This window comes from Castor canadensis, chromosome 4, assembly GCF_047511655.1.
Source record: "Castor canadensis chromosome 4, mCasCan1.hap1v2, whole genome shotgun sequence".
Classification (NCBI taxonomy): Eukaryota; Metazoa; Chordata; class Mammalia; order Rodentia; family Castoridae; genus Castor; species Castor canadensis.
In genome coordinates this window covers 130,253,122-130,274,002 of record NC_133389.1, presented here as the reverse complement: position 1 = coordinate 130,274,002, position 20,881 = coordinate 130,253,122, and the positions used below count along the sequence as shown (strand labels likewise).

Here is a 20,881-nt window from a genome sequence, read left to right as displayed (position 1 = left end):
TCCAGAGTCATTTTAGGCTTGGCCCACATGCTACCCAATCTAGAAGTGAAGTGTGATTATCCGAGGTACAGAGAGGGCTGGAGCCCAGGCTGCTGGCAGTTCAGGGCCAAAAGCAAATGAGTACAAAGTTGAGCACTGACTAAGATCATAGTAGGGTGGTTTCCAGAATTGGAATGAATTTAGAGTTGAGAACAAATTGCAAAAACAGGGCACAGTTGGGGGAACTCTAGAAAATAATTTTCAGGAGCAAATGAAGCAGGTCCAGACACGATCCTGTGTTTTTCACACAATCCTCTACTCCTTCTCCGCTGGCAAAAATCCTACCTCCAGAATACCTCACTGTTAGATAGAGATAATAAGCTGTTTCCCCACTGCTCTTGCTACAACTGCCCCAATAAAGCTTTTAACCTTTGTACTACCACCTCTTTGCAGCTGAGAAGTGGAAGATTTTCCTTCCTTTCTCCTCTCCATTGCCTACCCGCCTCTTACCCACTGTAGCCCATCCTATTTTGCTGTCAAGTTGAACATTTTCACTTCCAGATTGTTATTAATTTTTCTTGGCAGTCAGTATCTATCTTACTTCAGTAATCCTTACTGGACACTTATATTAGATAATTCCAGTCAATCTTTTCCTGTCTCCCACTTAGATACAGCTTTCTATATGGAAAGTTTCATTGCTCACCTTTTTCTTCTCCTCGTCATCTTTCACTTTCTTGAAATCTGTTGGTTAGAGGACTGAATTCTCGCCTAGCCACAAACATACAGCCTGTGTTTGCTGGGCCTAAGAATTGAGGATTATGATTCTTTTGTTTCACATGGGCATAGATGTTATCTTTTAGCTCCCAAGATTGCACTGAGAAATCAAATACCAAGTAGACTCCTTTTCCTTTTTCAGTTACTCATTGTTTCTCTTTGGCAGCTTATGAGATTTTTTTTCCCTTTTATCTCGGGTTTCAGGAATTTTATCAGAACATTCTAAGTATAAGACATTCCCACTATTTCTACAAACTCTGTCTTTCTTCAGCCTAGGGAAATGGCTGCTTTTCTTTGCTTATTTCCTTTCTCTGTTAGTTTCTTTTTCCCTTCTGGAATTCCTGGTGTTTGCTCCTTTTACTCCTGCATAAACCCTATATGTATCTTGTGGTTTTCTTTGAGGTTTCTATAACATATACATATACACATTCATACATCTGTATATCTATATTTGTGCTTCCACACATTTCTTATACTTAATCTTCCAACTCACTACTTTGGATCTTAACTGAAACCATCTTCTTTAATTTATCTACTGAAGATTGTTTAGAAGTCTGATTTTTCTGCTTTAATCCTTAGATGTAGTGGTGATTATGATGGTGTGCAGTCTGTCTCTGTCAACCCCATCAGCTGTAAGTTTCTCTGGGGGCCAGGTCTTTCTTATGCATTATTATTTTTTACTGTCCATTAGGACTCAGATCTAACTTATGAGATACTTCAGTGGCACAGTCCAAGGGCCACTGGAAGCCACCCAGGCTCCACGGGTAAGCAATGAGTTCATAGGCTGGTGGTTGTCAACATCTATCAAAACGTCAGCAGAAGCTCTCTTAATTCCCTGGTCCCCTCACTGGAAGCAACAGCTGATGCTATCTCTGCCTCAAGGTGTGGAAGGGACTCAGCCCATCATTGAGAAGGAGGCAGAGAGACTGAGGAGGAGACAATTACACTAACTTGTGCCAAGAAGAACCACTCAGGGACAGTAGTCTTAAAATTCCTAGCTCTCTAGTCCAGGAAGCTCTCATCTGGCCCAAAGAGGCCAGCATCCTAACCAATCTCCTAACAGAATCCCAGAAGAGCCCAAACATTTCCTGCCACCACCCCCCCACTCCACTCCAGGTCCTGGATGTCTGCCAGTGAATTGGTGGCTTCCCAGCCTGGTGTCTCACAGCATCACCTGGGGAATTCTTAGAAGAATACAATTCCAGGTCCCCATCCTAGACTTTCCACAGTCAGAATGTAAAGGTGGGGCCTAGGAATCAGGGATGATAAACTTCCCAAGAGAAGCTGAATCAGAGCTGAGTTTTGGAATCACTGGGTTAGGATGGGAGTTGACACTCTGCGTAGGGAGCTGCTGTTCCATTTTAGAGGTGGTGGTGTTGAATATGGGATTCCCACCCTTGTGCTTTTACCCCAAGGTACAAAGTCACCCTAAGATCTAAAATACTTCCAGTCTCTCTTTCTCTTTCAATATTCCAGACTCTCACACATACCTTACATCTTGATTTTTTGGTAACATTCAAATCCTCTATTTTAAAAACATTTTTATTAGTATATGATAGTTATACAGGGCATTTTGTTGTGACATTTCGATATATACATATAATATACCCCAGTTTAGTTCATCCACTCCATTATTCTCCCTGTTCCTCCCTCCTTTCCTTAAAAATGACTTCAACATGTTTCATTGTTCCATATTCGTACATGCATAGAAAGTATCTCAACCATATTCATCCTCCTTTACCCTCTTCATTTCCTTCTTCCTCCTACTATTATACTCCTCTTAACATGACCTTGAAATAAGAAGGAAAGGCATTCATGAGTAGCAATAGATATTCTTTATTACAGACACTGGACCTTAAAAATCCAGAGCAATATAAAAATGCCCTTTTCAGAGGAAAGGGTCATTGTAGTTATTGTCATGAGGTTATGTTGAGGGAATAAGCTTTACAAAGGTTTGTTTCTCAGCCAAGATGCCCCAGCACAGACGAATGGATTAAGAAAATGTGGTATCTATACACAATGGAATTCTATGCAGCCATGAAGAAGAACGAAATGTTATCATTCGCTGGTAAATGGATGGAACTGGAGAACATCATTCTGAGTGAGGTTAGCCTGGCCCAAAAGACCAAAAATCGTATGTTCTCCCTCATATGTGGACATTAGATCAAGGGCAAACACAACAAGTGGATTGGACTATGAGCACATGATAAACGCGAGAGCACACAAGGGAGGGGTGAGGATAGGTAAGACACCTAAAAAACTAGCTAGCATTTGTTGCCCTTAATGCAGAGAAACTAAAGCAGATACCTTAAAAGCAACTGAGGCCAATAGGAAAAGGGGAACAGGTACTAGAGAAAAGGTTAGATCAAAAAGAATTAACCTAGAAGGTAACACCCACGCACAGGAAATCAATGTGAGTCAATGCCCTGTATAGCTATCCTTATCTCAACCAGCAAAACCCCTTGTTCCTTCCTATTAATGCTTATACTGTCTCTACAACAAAATTAGAGATAAGGGGAAAATAGTTTCTGCTGGGTATTGAGGGGGGGGAGTGGGAGGGGGTGGAGTGGGTGGTAAGGGAGGGGGTGGGGGCAGGGGGGAGAAATGAACCAAGCCTTGTATGCACATATGAATAATAAAAGAAAAAAAAAATAAAAAAAATAAAAAAAAACAAAGGTTTGTTTCTAGCTCTCATTATAGGTCAGATGCAGTCCTATAGTTCCTTCATTCCAGGTCCCAGGCCAAAGGAGAAGCCCCATCAGAGACATGCCATTTTTATGGTGGGAAGAAAAGGACAAGAGAGCCCCACGTTATGGGCTGTATAGTTTCTGCTCTGCATGTGTGCACTGTCCAACTGCACAATCACTTCCACTCACATTCCATTGACCAGAGCAAGTCATGGCTGAGCATGAAGTCATTGGGCAGGGAGGTATCATCATTTCATGGGAGGCACTAGTTCATGTTGCAATGTGTGGGCTTGTAAAACCCTCTTATATGGAGAGGAACAAATAATTTGGAATAATAATACCATTCAACACAGTGACTGAACAGGAAAATGTGCACTTCAGGAATTATCCCTAGAAGGCGGTCCAAAGGAAAGTCACCTGAGTGATGATAATTGAGTAAGGTGATAAATAAGGTGATGTGGACATGTCCCTGCACCTGCTGGCTGGTGGTCTCAGCACACAGTGATTCTGGCATGTGGGAGGATGCTCTTTCTATGTAGTAATTTTCCAAATAAGGGAAGTCCAAGAATAAGAACCCAGAGATGAAGGGATGGTTTGCTCAACAAGATATTAGGCTGAAGAGCCACCCGCCTGCCAGCACTCCACAAGAGAATCTCTTTCCCTGGTGGAACAGGTGCCTAACGTCATATTCAACAAGTCTACAGGCCCCACATCCGTATCTTTTGATGTAATAAAGTTGATGAATCATAGTTCCCTTCCACGTGTCTATCCTAACACTGAATATGTTTCTTTTCAAGAGCGAATGTGGTGCACTTTTCTGGGGAGAGATAGCCTTTCTAAGTGGCATTCTCTAAGGCACCAGGAAGAAGAAGAGTTAGAATTGTAATCAGGAAACTTTTAAAGGGGACCACTGTTCTTGGGTCTGAAATGTTTATTTTGAATGCCTGGATTTTTGGCATTTGTAATAAGGCTAACCATATGTTATTGGTTAAATTATGTGTCCTGTACAGTTCACATGTTGAATTCTTAATGCCCAATACCTTAGAAGGTGACGATATTTGGAGATAGGGCCTTTAAAGAGGTAATTAAGGCTAAATAATGAAGTCATATGAGGGCCTAATCCAATATGACTGGTGTCCTTCTAAGAAGAGGAAAAGACACCAGAGATGCTTATACACAAAAGGCCATGGGAGCTACATAGACAAAACATCCATCTACAGGCCAAAAAGGGCAGCCCCAGGAGAAGCAAAATCTTCCAACACTTTAATCTTGGACTTCCAGCCTCCAGACCTATGGGAAAATACACTGCTATTGCTTAAGACACTCAATCTGTGGCGTACTGTTCAATCAGCCTTAGTAAACTAACATGGACTGCACTTAACCCTTTTAATGACTATGAGGGATAGTTATTGTTCTGTTCCTCTTCCAGAGGAGAAGTGATGCCCCACACCACCACTTTAGCTATAGCAAACTCAGATTCAAATGCACATCTGCTTGGCTCCAGAGGTTATGCATTTGGTGTGCCACCAGCCCACATATATTAAGCACTAGCCATAAGAAAAGCACTGGGCACATATGAATAAAAGAAAAAAGAAAAAAAAGAAAAGCACTGGGTTACAATCATTGCTTACATTTGAGAATCCTAATCCTTTTATTATGGAACTTATCAATAATGAAGAGACAAACTCATAAAGACCTCCCCCCCTAAATTTTAAAGCTTCATGGAAGAGAATCTGTGAAGGCAATAATGCCATCTCAGTACCACAGAGAATCTAAGCTAAGAGACATTCAAGGCATTGTGTGGACAATATAGGGAAGTGGTTATAAACACAGGGGGGAAAGGATAGATTAACTGGTTTTGAACTCTATCCCAGCAGTTTTCTAGTTAAGACCTTGGGAAAGTTACTTATCTTCTTAATCTCAGTTTATTCATTTATGCTAAGTCTCTAAATTGAGACTAACCATAGAATTTTACCTTTAAAGTTATTACAGGATTAAGTGAAATTCTATAAAGCACTTAGCACAGTGCCTGGTATATAGTATGTTTCAACAAATGTACCATAACAGAAAAAATATTTCTTCTAATGCATATTCTGCCCAGCACTAACAAACATAGCTGACCTGTAAAACCAGGGCTGAGTTCTTAACTTCTTAGTTAAAGTTGTTAATGATGCTACATTTATTAGTATTTTCACTGATTATTATATTTTTTAAAATATAATTTCATTTCAAAGACATTTTTGCCCTCTCCATGATATTCAGCTTAAATCAATTACTAACATATATCACCAACAACTTAGGCTAAGCAAAACTAAAATGTTCATCAATACAGAAGAACAATCTGATAGAAGAGCAAGATAGAACGGGCTAGTAAAATATCTGACAGAAGTTGGAGAAAAGATTAAAAATCAAGTGTGTTCATGACATTGTGTGCATGGATGTACCACATGTGTGTTCAAGAACACCTCCATCCAGCCAAGAATAAATCCATGTACGATTTAAGACTGTGTCTCGGGAATCAGGCCACATGTCCCTCTTTGCCTCACTTGATAGATTGCTTCTTCACTGCAAGTGATTGCTTTATGCAGCCCTAAGAGTAAAAATCCCTTTTATAATGCTTCATGTGTTTTTATAGCACAAACCAAAATAAATATTTACTGGATCTATAAGGAAAAGTATATAAATTCTTGTTTATCTTGCTGCATAGAGGAACCATGAAAAACATGTGAAAAGTAGAGTCTATTTTTTAGAAGACACTCAACTGCATACTAAGGCAACAGCGGAGAGATGTTTAGTTTCAGAAGTGACAAAGAGACTCTACTATTCGTTTTGATGCATGGGATGGGAAATTGTTTATACTGAATGCATAAATATTTCTTCTGGCCAGCTCACTGGGAAGTGATGATTGGGTGAACAGCTTCATGTGCTCCTGGTGACAGATTGAACTCCTAACTCCATCTAGCAGACCACAATGAAGGGGGATCAGGGTATGGGCAAGGCTGAGAGTGTGGAATAGATCAGAAACATGAATGGGAAACCCAAACAAAGCTCTTGTCTTGGCCAGGGGCTCTACACTCTTTTCTTTACCTTCAGGGTGCTCACTATTGCCATTAACTGCTAATTACAACCCCAAGTTTCATACTTCACCACTACCTAGTACAGCGTGAAACTCTGTAAACAGGGCTACTGGGACCCATCTCGTGAGCACATGCACAGTAGGACCAAAGCAACAGAGAGGTCCTCTTGCTCTCCAATGTTGCCCTTGTATCCCATTTCACAGGGCTATGGGTTCCATACCCTTTGATATCCTTGGGGCCTAGGTGCTTAGTGTTAGTGTTTGCTTGTTCTTTTTAATGTTTGTTAGTTGCAATCCTTTGATAAACCTGGTATTTTAAACCCCTAAAACAAGGCAGTGTGATGTTCACTAGGCTTAGCTGTTTGTTAATGAAGTTCTGAACCTAGTCTATTACTGGTCCCCCACCCTGGTCCTTCTCTATGGGATGATGCTCCTAGATAGCTTCTCTTTCATTGGTACACAGGTTCTCTCACCTTTCTTCTTTGTCTGTCAAGTCACTGAAACAGTCTTGGAATTGTTGTCTCATGTATGTGTGTTCTGTATCTACCAAGTACCATACAGTATGAAAGTTGCCTCATTGACTGTGACTTCCCCCTTTTTGGTGGGGCTGCAGCACAGTGGTCAGCAAGGACTCAAGCAAGACCCCCCAGTGCAGCAGATTGAAGTTGAGGCAGGAAGGAAGCCACTAAGGTCTAACTGAAGTTAGGGATGGGGCACACATCTGAAATCCCAGTATGTGAGTCAGGGACAAAATATGCAAAGGGTAAGGCAGATCAGTGTCACTCTCATGGAGTGGTCATGAGTGAGGTGCTGGATGCTGATGAAGTCTTTACCATGAGAGGAGTAGCTGGTGAGTTCCTGAGTGCAAAACATGAGAGGTGTCCACTTAAATAGGTGACAGGCCATGGTTCCTGATTCAACCAGCATGAGGTTCATGGGCACTCAAACAATGCCTCTAAGGTGGTCCTGTGCTAAGTGCACTGCCTGCTAGGTAAATGCACAGGGATGAGATGTTATGCTACCAAGGATCCCTCCTTCTTTCTCCTATCCTATTCACTGGCCCCTGTGAGAAAGGGAATTCTTTCTTCCTTCCGTCTTCTTTTTCTACAGCACACTTTCTCCAGTCTTTCAAAACACTGAACTCAGGGCTCCACTCAACTAAAAACAAGTTCCTCTTTCCCTGTAAGTCACAGAGGGATAACTGATCTGGTGATTCTTCCAAAAGATAAAAGGAAACGTATGCTGTAGAAAATAACAAAGATGAAAAAGGAAACTAAGACAATTGCTTTTCCATGTGAAAACAGTATGAACATTTGCCAACTGAAGCAATTAAAACTGTGACTAGAGTTTTGGAAGGGAAGTTCCAGGAGTTGACCATGGAGGACAGGGACTGGTCACCAAGAGTGGAAAAAGCATTGACAGTGAACCAAGGTCAGTCTAGGAATCACAGGCAAGCCAGATCCTTGGGCTGAGGACTGAGGTCACTGATAGGAGCTTGATGAAGCTGATAACTTTTATCTGGTTGGTGAGGTACCAAATGTTCCAAGCCTATTAAAGCAAGTTCTGAATCCCTATAAGCAGAGTTTTTAATCAACCCTTAGGCCCTCTATGCCTCCATTTTCTGGTATTATGCCATCTTTAGAGGAGGTGAGAACCTACTCTGCCCATGTTGTTCTCTGTCTGGCATACCCTGTGCTACCTTGTTCTCCTGGTGAACTGGTATCCATCTGTCAATGCTCAACATCAGATGATCTCCTCTGCTGTGTTTCTTAGCCTCTCTTGTTTTCCCTCTTTTTGTTGCCTCTGAACTTTATACTTCTGTTTTTTTGCCAATCATTCTCCTTGGTCTTCTTTCTGCTTGAGAACATGAGCATTTCCTTCATCACCATGCTGTACAGTGGCTGCCTATGAACTCCTTTCATCCTTCCATCAACCATGGGCACAGGGGCCATACTGATTTCACAAGAGCATTCATAGCACCTACTATCTACCATACAGTTAGCCATGAAATATATGTGCACTAGGTTAAGACTAATTAAGATCTCCTTAAAGATTAGATTTTCCAGTTTGACTCCTCAGAGTCTAGTCATTAAAACTTCTTGGGCTGGCTGAGTGGCTCAAGCAGTAAGAGTACCTGTTTAGCGAGCATGAAGCCCTGAGTTCAAACCCCAGTGCCAACAACAACAACAAAAATTAAAACTTCTTATGCCCATTCTATCCTTCTTTGGAGGCCAACATTTGTTTAAAAATATGAGCAAAAGGCCTCATATTAAACTCTTAATATTCTGCTGATGGCACTATTGAGAGGTGAATAATGGAGCTAACTTTATAAATGGGTTAATCCATTGATAAGTTCAAAGCTAATTGGGCTATTAAGGGGTGGGGCTTATTTGGAGGAGGTAGGTCAGTGGGGACATGCCTTTGAAGAATATATCTTGCCCTGGCCTCTTTCTCTCACTCTGCTTTCTGGCTGCCATGGTGAGCAGTTTTCCTCTTCTATGCCCTTCCACTATGTTTTTGCCTTACCACAGGCCTCCAGCTGACCATGAATTGTAACCTCTGAACCTGTGAGCCAAAATTAGCCTTTCCTCCTCCAAGTTGATTTTCTCAAGTATTCCATCACTGAGATGAAAACTGACTAACACAATGAGCAAAACAACAACCACAGTTTAACAGTCACTATTATTTAATATTTCCTATTTCCGAGCACTTGGGTTGGCTTTTAATTTCACTTATTCCTCACAACAGCCATGCAACATAATTTTGTTATTGTCTACACAGAATCTAAGATTTACTTTGGTGTCTAGCCCACAGCCACTTAGCCAGTAGGGGTCAGGATAGGATTAGATTCCTTATCTGTTGTGAAGAATGTTCTAGGCAACTACAAGGTATACTAAATAAATGACTTTTAGAGAAAATGCTACAAGAATTTAAATCCTACTTTTTAGTAACACCATTGCACTGAAAACATCTTTTTCTGAATTATGCTCCTGCTCTCCCAGAGGGCAAGTTTGTTTTGTTTTCTTTTTTCAGGATAGTCTTGGCCTCTGAAGACTTGATTCTGCATTAGTTCCAACCAGGGTTCATTCTAAAGTTGGCTGTGAGTTTAAACACTTACCTAAGTAGTTTCATATAAATAAAAGTCAAAACATTTTCCTCTGAAATGGGCCCAGGCAGCTCATCATAAGAAATAAACCAATAGGCAAATCATCTTTGTCTAAATCCTAAGCGCTGCCTGTGGTGAACCCAAGTTAGTCTGTAGGATACAGAAATGGGAGGCTCTTAGCTTGACAATGGTCCATTTTCAGAGGTAGTGTAGTAGTTGGGAGCTAGTCTTCAAAGCCAAACTCCCCAGCTCAGATCTGCCTCTGCCAATCACACTGAGCAAATTTAGACAACTTGTTTATCATCTATTTCAGTTGTTTCATTGTAACACAGATGTTAACTATTCCAACCTCTTAGGGATGTTGTGAGGGTCAAATGAGTTAATATTCATAAAAGACTAAAACACTACCTGGCACATAATAAGTGCTATAAAAACATTGGCAAAAGAAAGAATCATGCTGTCCCTTCCACATCCCCTCCTGTCTCTACCAGTCCCAGAATCCTAAGGCCCCTGGCTCTGCTTTAGTCTTAAGGGTAAGTGAGTGGCTGGAATAAGTGGCAACAGGTCCATTTTCCTTCAAATTGTCAGGGCTGGGTACTATCCATTTCCTTGTTTCTTCCTATTTTCTGAGCATTGCAAAATGTAATATTCATATGTCAAGGGATCCAAGATTGTATTTTAACATTTTACAGCCTCTTTGTAAAGCTACCTTTTCAATTTTAGAGGAGGCAGTTTTATGACTCCCTTTGATAACCACTTAACTATTAAGACCCAAACAAAGAAGAGGAATGGTCAAAGGATATCAGGTACTCCCAGCCAGCTAGAGTTTCACTTCTTGAACATTATTCAAATTAGCTCCAGGACTCATAATTCTGTGTTTTCATTTATTGCTGCAGTAAAGTAAATGGTTCTTTTATCCAAATGTTATTTCCTGGCTATTAATTCAGTAGTTATTTTGGATTGTGACACTCGTCTTTGATTTAGGGATATGGCACCTTATAAATATTTAAAAGCTAGAGACTGACACTTTGAGAAATTGACTTTGATTTGTTTTGTTAATATCCTATGGCTAGAGTAATTATAGACTTGGAAGATGTGGTCCAATTCTCTGCTTCTGAAGAGAGATGGGGAGCATGTGTCTCCAGGATAAGGACTTTGGCAGTGAAAGGCTGTCCCCAAATCTTTTGCAGACTAGACTTCTATACTCATCTCCTCTAGAGGCACACTCTTTTTATTCTTCATCCAGAACCTGTTCTTGAACCCAAGAGTATAAGGATAAAAATAACTGCCTTATTTCTCAAAACAGCTGAAAATGGTCATCGGTGAAAGGATTGGAACTTTTTACACATCTACCTAGTACCAACAGGGTTTACAGCAGGGCTCAGGGAGATATACAGACTGGTATGATTTAACTGTGGATCAATCAACCTATTAGAGGGAAAAAGACAAGGTCAATAAGGCTGGGTCTTAGTGAACCAGAGGTCATCCTACATTTTTCAACCTAATGTTCTTATTTCCTTTCCATTAACATTTCATAATGAAAAAAATGCCCATATTCTTTAATTTTTAAGATAATTAAGTGAATTTAGTGCCTTTGAAAAGTAGAGGATTTATAATGGCATGAGGGAATATGCTATTAATAATCTACAAGACAGGGGCCACCTGGAGAGCAGCAATACCATTTCCATCACCTTCTCTGCTCCTTTGGTGATAAACCACAGGAGGTGTGCTAATTCAGCACCAAACCTCCCTCATGAGACCAGGAAGACTTGTGTCTACTGGGACAGTGCCTCCATCCCTTATGAAGTAGTTTTCTGGTTGGGTTTGGATTTTAATTTGAACAAATTGCAAAGAGATCAGACCTTTTTATGAGTTTTTATGAACTTGGCATTCTCTATATGCAAATCCCTGAAATGTGTGAGGGTAAAGGAATTGTTCTGGAGCTTCCCTAAGGAAAAGAATTATGGAGTCTGCCATGGGTTGTTACATCCTGGTAAGTGTGGCATTTACAAATGAACACACGGGAGCACAGAACAAGGGAAAGAAATCCATGTGGCTATAGCTAGACTCATGTACACAAAGGGGATAAAACCAAAGAGCAACGACTGGCTTACCGCTAAGTTCTCCAAGCTGACCACTTAAAGTATCATTCAATAAAGACAATTTCAATGATTTTTGGATAAGGAGAGCAGGTTAAACACTCATTTTGTTTTGTTCCCTCCTCAAGCAATAAAGGGGAGTTTTTGGCATAAATTCTCACAGCCAAAGACATTGGGAGAGGATTTAGCAATGACAATTTTTTAGAAGCTAGAAAACAACTGGATGAATGTTAAGTAATTTAGCAAACCAAAGAAAGCCAAACTAAGGTAGCAATGGAAAAAACTGAAAGGCAAGATTGATACCATAGACTCTTCCCCAAGAATAGCTCAGAAATTGACTTTAAGTCCCTTTGGAGGTAAGGATAAAGGTGGGGGCTATAGCTAGAAAAACAGAGACCCTAAGAGGCAGTTCAACCCCAGATCCTTTGTCCCACTCCTTGCTCCCCAGCAATGGGAGGCTTACCATCAGGTGAGGGTATAATAGTAGGTCTTTGGGGTAGGGGATCATCAGTGCAGATGATAGTAGGGGTGCAGGCTGAAAATGGTATTAAATGAGCAGGTACAGATCAATGCTGAGTCTCCCCCAACTCCACTCCCCACCAGGTACCAGCCAGAAAATTCTTTTCTAGGAAATCTGAGTAGCTAAAGAGCAAAGACACAAAGATATTGACCTTTGATGGATTCCCCAAGAAAACAATTCAGTCAAATCTACCTATATAGAAGCTCCTAGAGGCTGTAGTAGAAGCTTCTAGAGCCTCACTTTTAACAGGAGCAGGAAAACCTTTAAAATTTCTAAAGTTTCTGATCTGTTAAAATATTTTATTGAAGGATAGTTAATTAAGAAAGACACTAAGGACATTTACTGAGGATAAACAGAAAGTGTGGTGTATTTACATACAACGGAATATTTTTCAGCTTTAAAAGGAAAGGAATCTCGATGTTAGATGTCAGAACATGAGTGAGCTTTTAGGACATCATATCAAGACAAATGAATCAACACATAATGACAAATACTTCATGATTCTACTCAGTGGAGTAGTTAGAATGATCAGACTCATGGAAACAGAAAGTAGAATGGTGGTTTCCAGGAGCTGGGAAAAGGAGCACTGGAAGTCATTCAATGGGTGTGGAGTTTTAGTCACATAAGATGTTTTGAAAGCTCTGCTGTACAACAATGTGTATGCAGTTAACAATACTGTCTACTGTACACTTAAAATTTTCTGGGAGTAAATTTATGTTATGTACTTTTTAATCACAATAAAAATAGAGACTGAAAGAAATTAAAGGGAATGAAGTAAACTGAAAGGAGAAGAAAATGTCAAATAGGATTATTATTAACATCCTCTGAGAGGTAAGAGAAGATGCTGCACTTGTGAGTCAAAACTGGGTTCTATTAAAAAGGAATATCCAGAAAACAAAAGAGTTTAGCAATGAAAACTGAGATATTAAAATCAAAGAGTAAGGGGAAAGTATATTTCCTTAAAAATAGAGCAAAAAGGAAAAAAACTGAAAAATAGGAGGAGTGAAAAATGTAAGAAAAAAGAAACTGAAAAAAAGAAATGGAAAAAAAGGAAAGAAAACCAGTTTGAAGGCCAAGAAAAATAAAAGAGCAAGAAATCATCAGAGAACTTATTTTTCACTTTTTTCTAGAATTGAAGGGCATGATTTTCCAGGCTAAGGGGCTCACAAAGTACCTGGAATTAAGGATGAAAATAAACTGACATCAAGGAACATTTCAAAACTCTGGAAACAAAAAAGAAGATCCTACAAAAATAGAGTAGGAAGGGGAGTTATTTTCCTAATGTAAGAGCCCAGAATCAGTTCTGAATTCTCAAAAGTAACATCTAAAGCTGAAGGAACAATCCCCTGAGATCCTAATGGAATGATATCCAACTTAAAAATCTGTGTTTAGACAAAGTATCAATGGAATGTGACATAATATGAAAACATTTTTAGAGTGAAAGTCTTCACAAGTCTTCTCTTGGGAAGCTATTAGAGAACGTCTTACCAAAGAGAAGAGAGAAGTCAAGAAAGAAGAGAGAGAGAGAGAGAGACCCATAAAGCACTATTCATCAGGCATAGAAGACAGCCAGCCCAGGTTGGAGAAGTGTGCAAAGTTCCAGGACCATTTACTTCATGAAATTGATGGAATGTCCAAAGCATCTAACATTTTGAAAGGAGACTTTTGCAACTGGTAGAATTTAGAATTGATTACGAGTACAAAGACAACTCAACACACATTAAAAGAGGTCCTACCTAGGAGGGTTGGTACCAGTGGGAGGTGGGATGAGGTGGGGAAATGGTGCAGGAGGGTGAATATGGTACAAATAATGTGTACACATGTATGTAAGTGGAAAAATGATACCTGTTGAAACTATTCCAGGAATGGGGTGAGAGGGGTATGAAGGAGAATGGTGGAGGGGGTGAATTCAAGTATGATATATTTGATATATTGTAAGAACTTGTGTACATGCCATAATGTACCCCCATCCAGCACAACAATAAAAAATAAATAAACTATTGTGACAAAAAAAGGAGAAGACAGTAACTATAGAATTTGGATGCCTTCATGGAAAGGAAAAGCAGTCATTCATAATAAATGGATTCAGCTATGTACCCAAGTACCAAGCTGGATGCCAGTGACTCATGCACATTTTCATAATGATATAAACAACTGAATATTATCTAAACAAAATGTGCATATGAGGGAGTGAAAAGGGTTAGTACACGAGACAGCAGAGGTTGTCAGATGTAGTGTATGACCATGTAATCTTCATCTGCAGTGCTGGGAAGTCCATCAACAAAACAAAAAATAATTAAAAAAAATAAAATTGCAAACACCTTACTGTGCTAAATTAAAAAAATATCTACATGTTTTTAAGTTAGGGAATAGGAATTCCCTGTAGATAAAGGAATTTTTTGGTACCAGAAGAGTAGGACTATATGTACCTGTGTGTACATAACAAGACTTGTAGATCTTATTTACTCTTAAAGCTACATGCATTTTATAACTTTGATTGAAAATATTTTTAATAAGAGCTAGAGGTGTGGCTCAAGTGGTAGAGCACCTGCCTAGCAAGTGATAAGCCCTGAGTTCAAATCCCGATTCCACAAAGAAAGAAAAATAGTATAAATAGGCCAGGCATGGTGTCTCATGCCTGTAATCGCAGATAATCAGGGGTCGCTGGTAGGAAGTTTCAGTCTAAGGCTGGCCTTGGCAAAAAGTGAGAGATCCTATCTGAAAAATAACTAAAGCAGAAAGGGCTGGAGTTGTGCTCAAGTGTCAAGAGTGCTTGCCTAGGAAGTGCAAGGCCCCAAGTTCAAAACCCAAGTACCAGCTGGATGCCAGTGACTCATGCCTGTAATCCTAACTACTTGGGAGGCTGAGATGGAAAAGATCACAGTTTAAGGCCATTGCAGGCAAATAATGTACAAGACTCCATCTCCAAAATAGCCAGAGCAAAATGAACTGGAAGCGTGGCTCAAGTAGTAGTGTCTGTTTTGCAAGCATGAAACCCTAAGTTCAAATCCCTGTCCAACCAAAAAAAAAAAAAACCAGCACTGCCAAAAAATATATATACACACATACATATATATCTTTTCAAATAAATAAAGTGCTTGCATGGAGTCCAAGCAAGGATACACACACACAAAGAAGATTTCTACTGCCAAGGAGTTGGAGCCAATAAGTCTATTAACATTTTTAAATGGTTTACTAAAGAATAAGAGGATTAATTTATAATGATAGTTTCATTCTTCAAAATAGAAGATTAATTGTCCTGCCATTTATATATTTGTTCATTGTTACCCCATATTGCAGGGAATAACCAGTGTTTAGATTTTAGCTTAAACACGCAAACGTCTATGGAGAAGCACAGAGTTGGGAAGGAAGGATGGGTTATGTGGTTTCAGGAATGCTTAGAGTGACCAGGGTTGGATTTAATTGCACAGCCAAAGTAGCTCCACTCCAGGGCATAAATTACTCTGGGAGTAATTTATATCCAGTGAATAGACTAGGAACAGGAGTACAGAATGGTCTCTGATAACCCGAAAAACATAGTGGTGACTCCCTTACCAAGAGTGGCCCAAAGGATATGGAAAACCCAATGAATTGAGCAGAAAAATAATTTCCAAAGATCTGTTTCCTTCCCTTTTAGGTTGGTGTGGGCAGTCGTTGACAACTGCCTAACATGGGTGTTTTGAAAAACTCTGAATGTGTATGACCAGCATTGTAATCACATGTGGGGTTTGTGTAGAATGAAAACTAAACAATAGAGCAGAGTTTTTCCTTCCATGAAACATATGTTTATGCCCACTCTCCAAATATCTTTATTTTATTAAGATGGCATATTCTGCACCAGAGACATGCTGTCTGGTTCTTTCTGTCTTTCTGTAACAAAAAGTACACACAAGCTACAGGGAGTAAGGATGTAAGAAGCAAGCCCCAGTGATGTGCTCTCATTTTCTTTGAATAGCAGCAATTAAAATTCCCAGCTGCTGGCTGCCCAGATGTTTCTTGCATTTAGTGCTCTGTAATATGCATCAGAATATATTGTGTGACCACAGTTTTAGTAAACAAGAGAGTTCTGTATCCTAAATTCTGCAGACTAGATTCAGTGGATATATTTTATCTTCTGATTAGCTTCCTTCCCTTCCCTCTTCATTTGCTTGGGGCCTGTGCAGTTCAGAAACAAAGGACATTTACAGCTCAGAGCTGAGCTATACGGGGTGTAAGTGCAGGTCATGCCTGATTTATGTGGCACTTCTGATAAGCAGGGAAGGAGAGCAGGACATGGGGTTTGGGAAAGCTGGTGAACTTGGTTTGACTTACGTCTTTTGCTTTTATAGGCAGCCAACATCCCTCTGGTGTCAGAGCTGGCCATCGATGACATCCATTTTGATGACTTTTCCCTGGATGTTGATGCCATGATCACAGCTGCTCTCCGGATGTTCATGGAGCTGGGGATGGTGCAAAAATTTAAAATTGACTATGAGGTAAAATCTGTTCTGTGTTGAGGGATCAAAAGAGGGCACCAGGACACTGTGTTAGTTACTCTGACCCAAAGGCTTCCCAAAGACAAAATGGGGGTGATGATCTCTGGCTGTACACACCATGGAGCACCAGGAGACTCAGATGGGGATTGTGGAAGGCTTTGATAATGTTTAGGCTTTGACAGTGGTCCTCTGGAGACACATAAAATTGCCTGATCCAACCTGTCCCTCCTATTGCAGACACTGTGTAGGTGGCTTTTGACAGTGAGAAAAAATTACCGAATGGTTCTGTACCACAACTGGAGACATGCCTTCAACGTGTGCCAACTGATGTTTGCCATGCTAACAGTAAGTGTGCCATTACAGTGGAAGTCCACACATGTGAACCCACAGGCCTACTCCTTCAGGTTTCTAGTTCTCTGAAAAATTGCCATATGATTGCTTGCCGGCAGACCTTTCCTGCCCTGGTTATGGGAGTGGTACAAAATCATTTACACCCTGGAATCATTTACCTTGGAATAAGGACCTGGGCCTCTTTTCCACATTCTTTCTTGGTAAACTGGATTTTACAAAAAAGAAAAAGAAAACTTGGCTTTGCAAAGTAATCTCTTTGCAGAGAAAATGGAGATGAGTAACAGAACAAAGAAATCCCTGGATAAGATCTCTGGGCTACTGGAAAGGCATAATAGGGAGGTATGAACATTTACCATACAAATGTGGAAATCCTGAGAGAACACTCAGGGAGCCCACGGGAGAAGGAAGGGAGAGGAGTGTGCACGTTTAGAAACTCACTAGGCTTAAAATCTCTGTTCCCTGGGCTCCAACCCAGTGATGATGGCCAATGTGTTTTATGGAGGTAGCTAAGGCAGTGGGCCAGAGGCAAGCTTGAGAATTAACTCTGCAAATATTTGTAGCAAAAATTGAACAAATTCCTCTACTCATCCCCATTTGCTGGAAGCAATAAATCTTATTTTGGCCTTATTTTCACTTACATTATTAAGCTATGTTAAACATCAAGTAAAATGTTTCCTGATTTAAATATGTTGTTTCATTGGCCTCATAATAATATATACATACATATGTGTGCATAAATATGTGAACATATTTACCATACAAAAGAGTGTGGATTTGGGATTCTTACAACATAAACACAAATACCTTATATATTTGTACTCACATTAAAATTTAGACACAAAATCAGGAATTCCAGATTTTCTGGTCTCTCCTTTCTTCCAAAGCATCAATAACTACTTCTTTCTCTGCACTATACATAATTCAACATATCTATCTTTTCTTTTTTGTGGTACTGGGGTTTGAACTCAGGGCCTACAACTTGAGGTACTCCACCAACCCTTTTTTGTGATGGGTTGTTTTCAAGATAGAGTCTTGAAAACTATTTTCCAAGGCTGACTTCAAACCACGATCCTGCTGATCTCTGCCTCCTGAGTGGCCAGGATTGATTACAGGTGTGAGCCACTGGCACCCAGCCACATCTATCTTCCTACTGTGTTTTTTAAGTGACCATTTTCTCTTGTTTTCTCATAGAGTAAACTGCTTGGGGAAAGAGAGAATTTCTCAGTCTTTAAACAACATTCACTCATTTGCTCAACACATATTTGTTGAGGGCCCTACCAGTACATTGCACTCTGTCATGCACTTCGTAGGTTTTCAATATACATATATTGGATTGGTTTGGATTCAAGTGTACTTGTGGTATAAGAAGATAGGACCAAAATGTCTTTATTTCTACTCAAGGACTTGAGGTTTGGGTCCTCCTCTTCCTAAGGAACAGGCAGGCTGGCCAGGAAAGTAGCCAATGAAAGAAAGACACTTTGAACCATGAGGTTTAATTGCTCAAATGCCAACATTGTTTGAAAACAAAAATACCTTCATTTTGCTTTTCTTGATCCGATCCCGGTGGACAAGAAATAATTTGTGTGTGCAGAGTTCATGAGTCTGGCTCACAGATGGCATGAACATATTAACTGATTATTCTTGGAGAACCTGTTGGAGGTATGGGCTTGCAAAAATAAATAAGTAGAAACCTTGTTCAACAAATAAAATGGGGGACACAGCATTGTGAGGTAGAAAGCTCAGGATAAAGTCAGCTTTATGGTGTGCCTGTAAATAGCTGGGATGCAGGGATCTGGCAAGAGTGGTGGGGTTGTGGGGAACCTTAGGAACAAAAGGACACACATGCACAGTTATTACCACAAATGTTTTCATGGTGTGGGTGATCTTGATACTTTTCAAGAAACTGGAGAAAGTAGGACTTTCAAACTGTGTCAGTACAATGGGGATGGTCATATTATCAGAGTATTTCAAGAGTGTTACTACATTTGCATCTGCTCGGCAAACTTGAAGAATGTCACTGATAGAAGAGATTTTTATTTTGCTTTTTTATTCATGCTACTGCAAAAATAGAAGACTTTGCTGTTCAAGTTCTCTAAGGGTGATGGAGAGAATAACAAAATGAAAAAACACAGCTTTGGAAAGGATGTTAGTGAATATTATTTTTCTCTCTCACATTGAGTTGCTGTATCTGGAAAAGTTCTTATTTTCTTATCATTACATTCTGCTGAACTTAGCTGAGGATTACAATAGATTGGATAGGTCAAGTTTTGTTTTGCTCTAACACAGGCATCCTCTTCAACGTGGCCATGGACCATCTGGCTAATCAGGAATATTTTAAACTAAGAAAATAATTATGGAGATAACAAAGATTACTTGATGTGTATAGATAAAAATGAATTTAATTCACTCATCCATTCTAATTTCTGCAGTATGACCTCTTCCTCTGGCAAAATGGTACCCGAGTTGCTTCTTCCATTGAATGGACACTAAGCCTTCAAGACTCCTAGGGTCTTTCCCTGATTTGGTCTAATCAGTCACTGTTTCCATTCAAGGCGTCTCATATTGTATTTCCATGTAATGAGTTGCCTATTAATGTGTGTTTGTTGGGAAGGTGGACCACTATGCACCAACCGCTGGATTCTGGCTGGGTCACAAAGCCAAAAAAGAATGCCGCATATGTGCTAAATTTTCCTCTAGATGGCGCTCCAAGGCAAAGTTTCCCAGCCAGTTTCAGGAAAAGATTAAAAAAAAAAAATCCTTCCAACCTTCCTTGAAAGTGCATCTTTTCTTCTGGCACGGGAGATACTCAGGCACGGCACACACCTCACTGCAAAATGAAGTTTTTCTTAGAAGACACACCAACAAAGCCAGTCTGTGAAAAGAGCCTCTCCTTTATGACTGGCTTCTGGCCCACCATGCCCTTACACAAATAACACAGTACTCTCCATACAAACTTCAATCTGTATTTTCCTCAGTCCATTGTCTCTGGGAATTGGAAAGTACCTAGTTATGCATCACTGAGGAGCAAATTTTTGTACCATGAACAACAGGACAAGAAAATTATAAATATATGCACCAACTTACTAACCTTTAGCCCTAAAATATTTCACACACAGTACATAAACTTATTGACTCAGAATTGTGTTTTGCAAAAATATTCTGGTTCATGTCTAGGTAACAAAGTGACTTTATTTCACTAGAAATTAAAATAAAAGGATCTACTTTGTAGGGCAGGGATTTTGAGATAAATTTTGATGGGCACTTAGTTCAATGATGACTTATTAATTTGTTCCATACTTCTGCCTTGAAATTTCAAATTTATACAACAAAAGCTTCAGTGTTATCCTTTGCTTTTAAAGAGACATTTAGGTAGTTAAAATTGATCAAAATTTGAATTCCTCCAATAAGTATGGTAGGTAGTGCCAATTACTATTTGTGTCAAAATGAAAACCAAAAACTGTACAGATTGATCTGTACAAATTCTCTTTGTTTTCAGAAGTGTGTAAACCAAAGCATAATGAAAGATGATAGACACATTCCTTATATTCATGATAGAAACCAGGTATCGTAAAGAGCTGTGTTTTTGTTTGTGTTCTGTAACATAAAAGGCATACAGTGGTGCCAGGACTGCAGAGACATTTTTCAGTTTTATAAGTGATATACGAGCTCTGCCAGCTTTTCCAAGGTGGGGGGAGGGTTTTCTTAAGCATCAGTATTCTTTACTATCCCATAAATATACTCATTAGCACTTTGGGCTATGCCCTGCATCCTGTAGGGGTTCAATAAAGATTAATTGAATGAGTGAATGTAGTTT

The 20,881-nt window shown here is 39.8% G+C and overlaps 1 protein-coding gene and 1 long non-coding RNA gene across 2 annotated transcripts in view; one reads left to right on the top strand and one right to left on the bottom strand.

Annotated features, from left to right (window-relative positions):
• Pde11a (phosphodiesterase 11A) overlaps nt 1-20,881 on the top strand; it is a 376,507-nt gene that overhangs the window by 262,507 nt on the left and 93,119 nt on the right. The window contains exons 11-12 of the mRNA XM_074071157.1: nt 16,570-16,716; nt 16,954-17,061. Coding sequence (XP_073927258.1) covers nt 16,570-16,716; nt 16,954-17,061 — 255 coding nt within the window. The remainder of the gene's footprint in view (nt 1-16,569; nt 16,717-16,953; nt 17,062-20,881) is intronic.
• Nucleotides 16,551-20,881, bottom strand: part of LOC141422598 (uncharacterized) — a 36,897-nt gene continuing 32,566 nt past the window's right edge. The window contains exon 3 of the long non-coding RNA XR_012447277.1: nt 16,551-16,680. This is a non-coding gene — a long non-coding RNA (uncharacterized lncRNA). The remainder of the gene's footprint in view (nt 16,681-20,881) is intronic.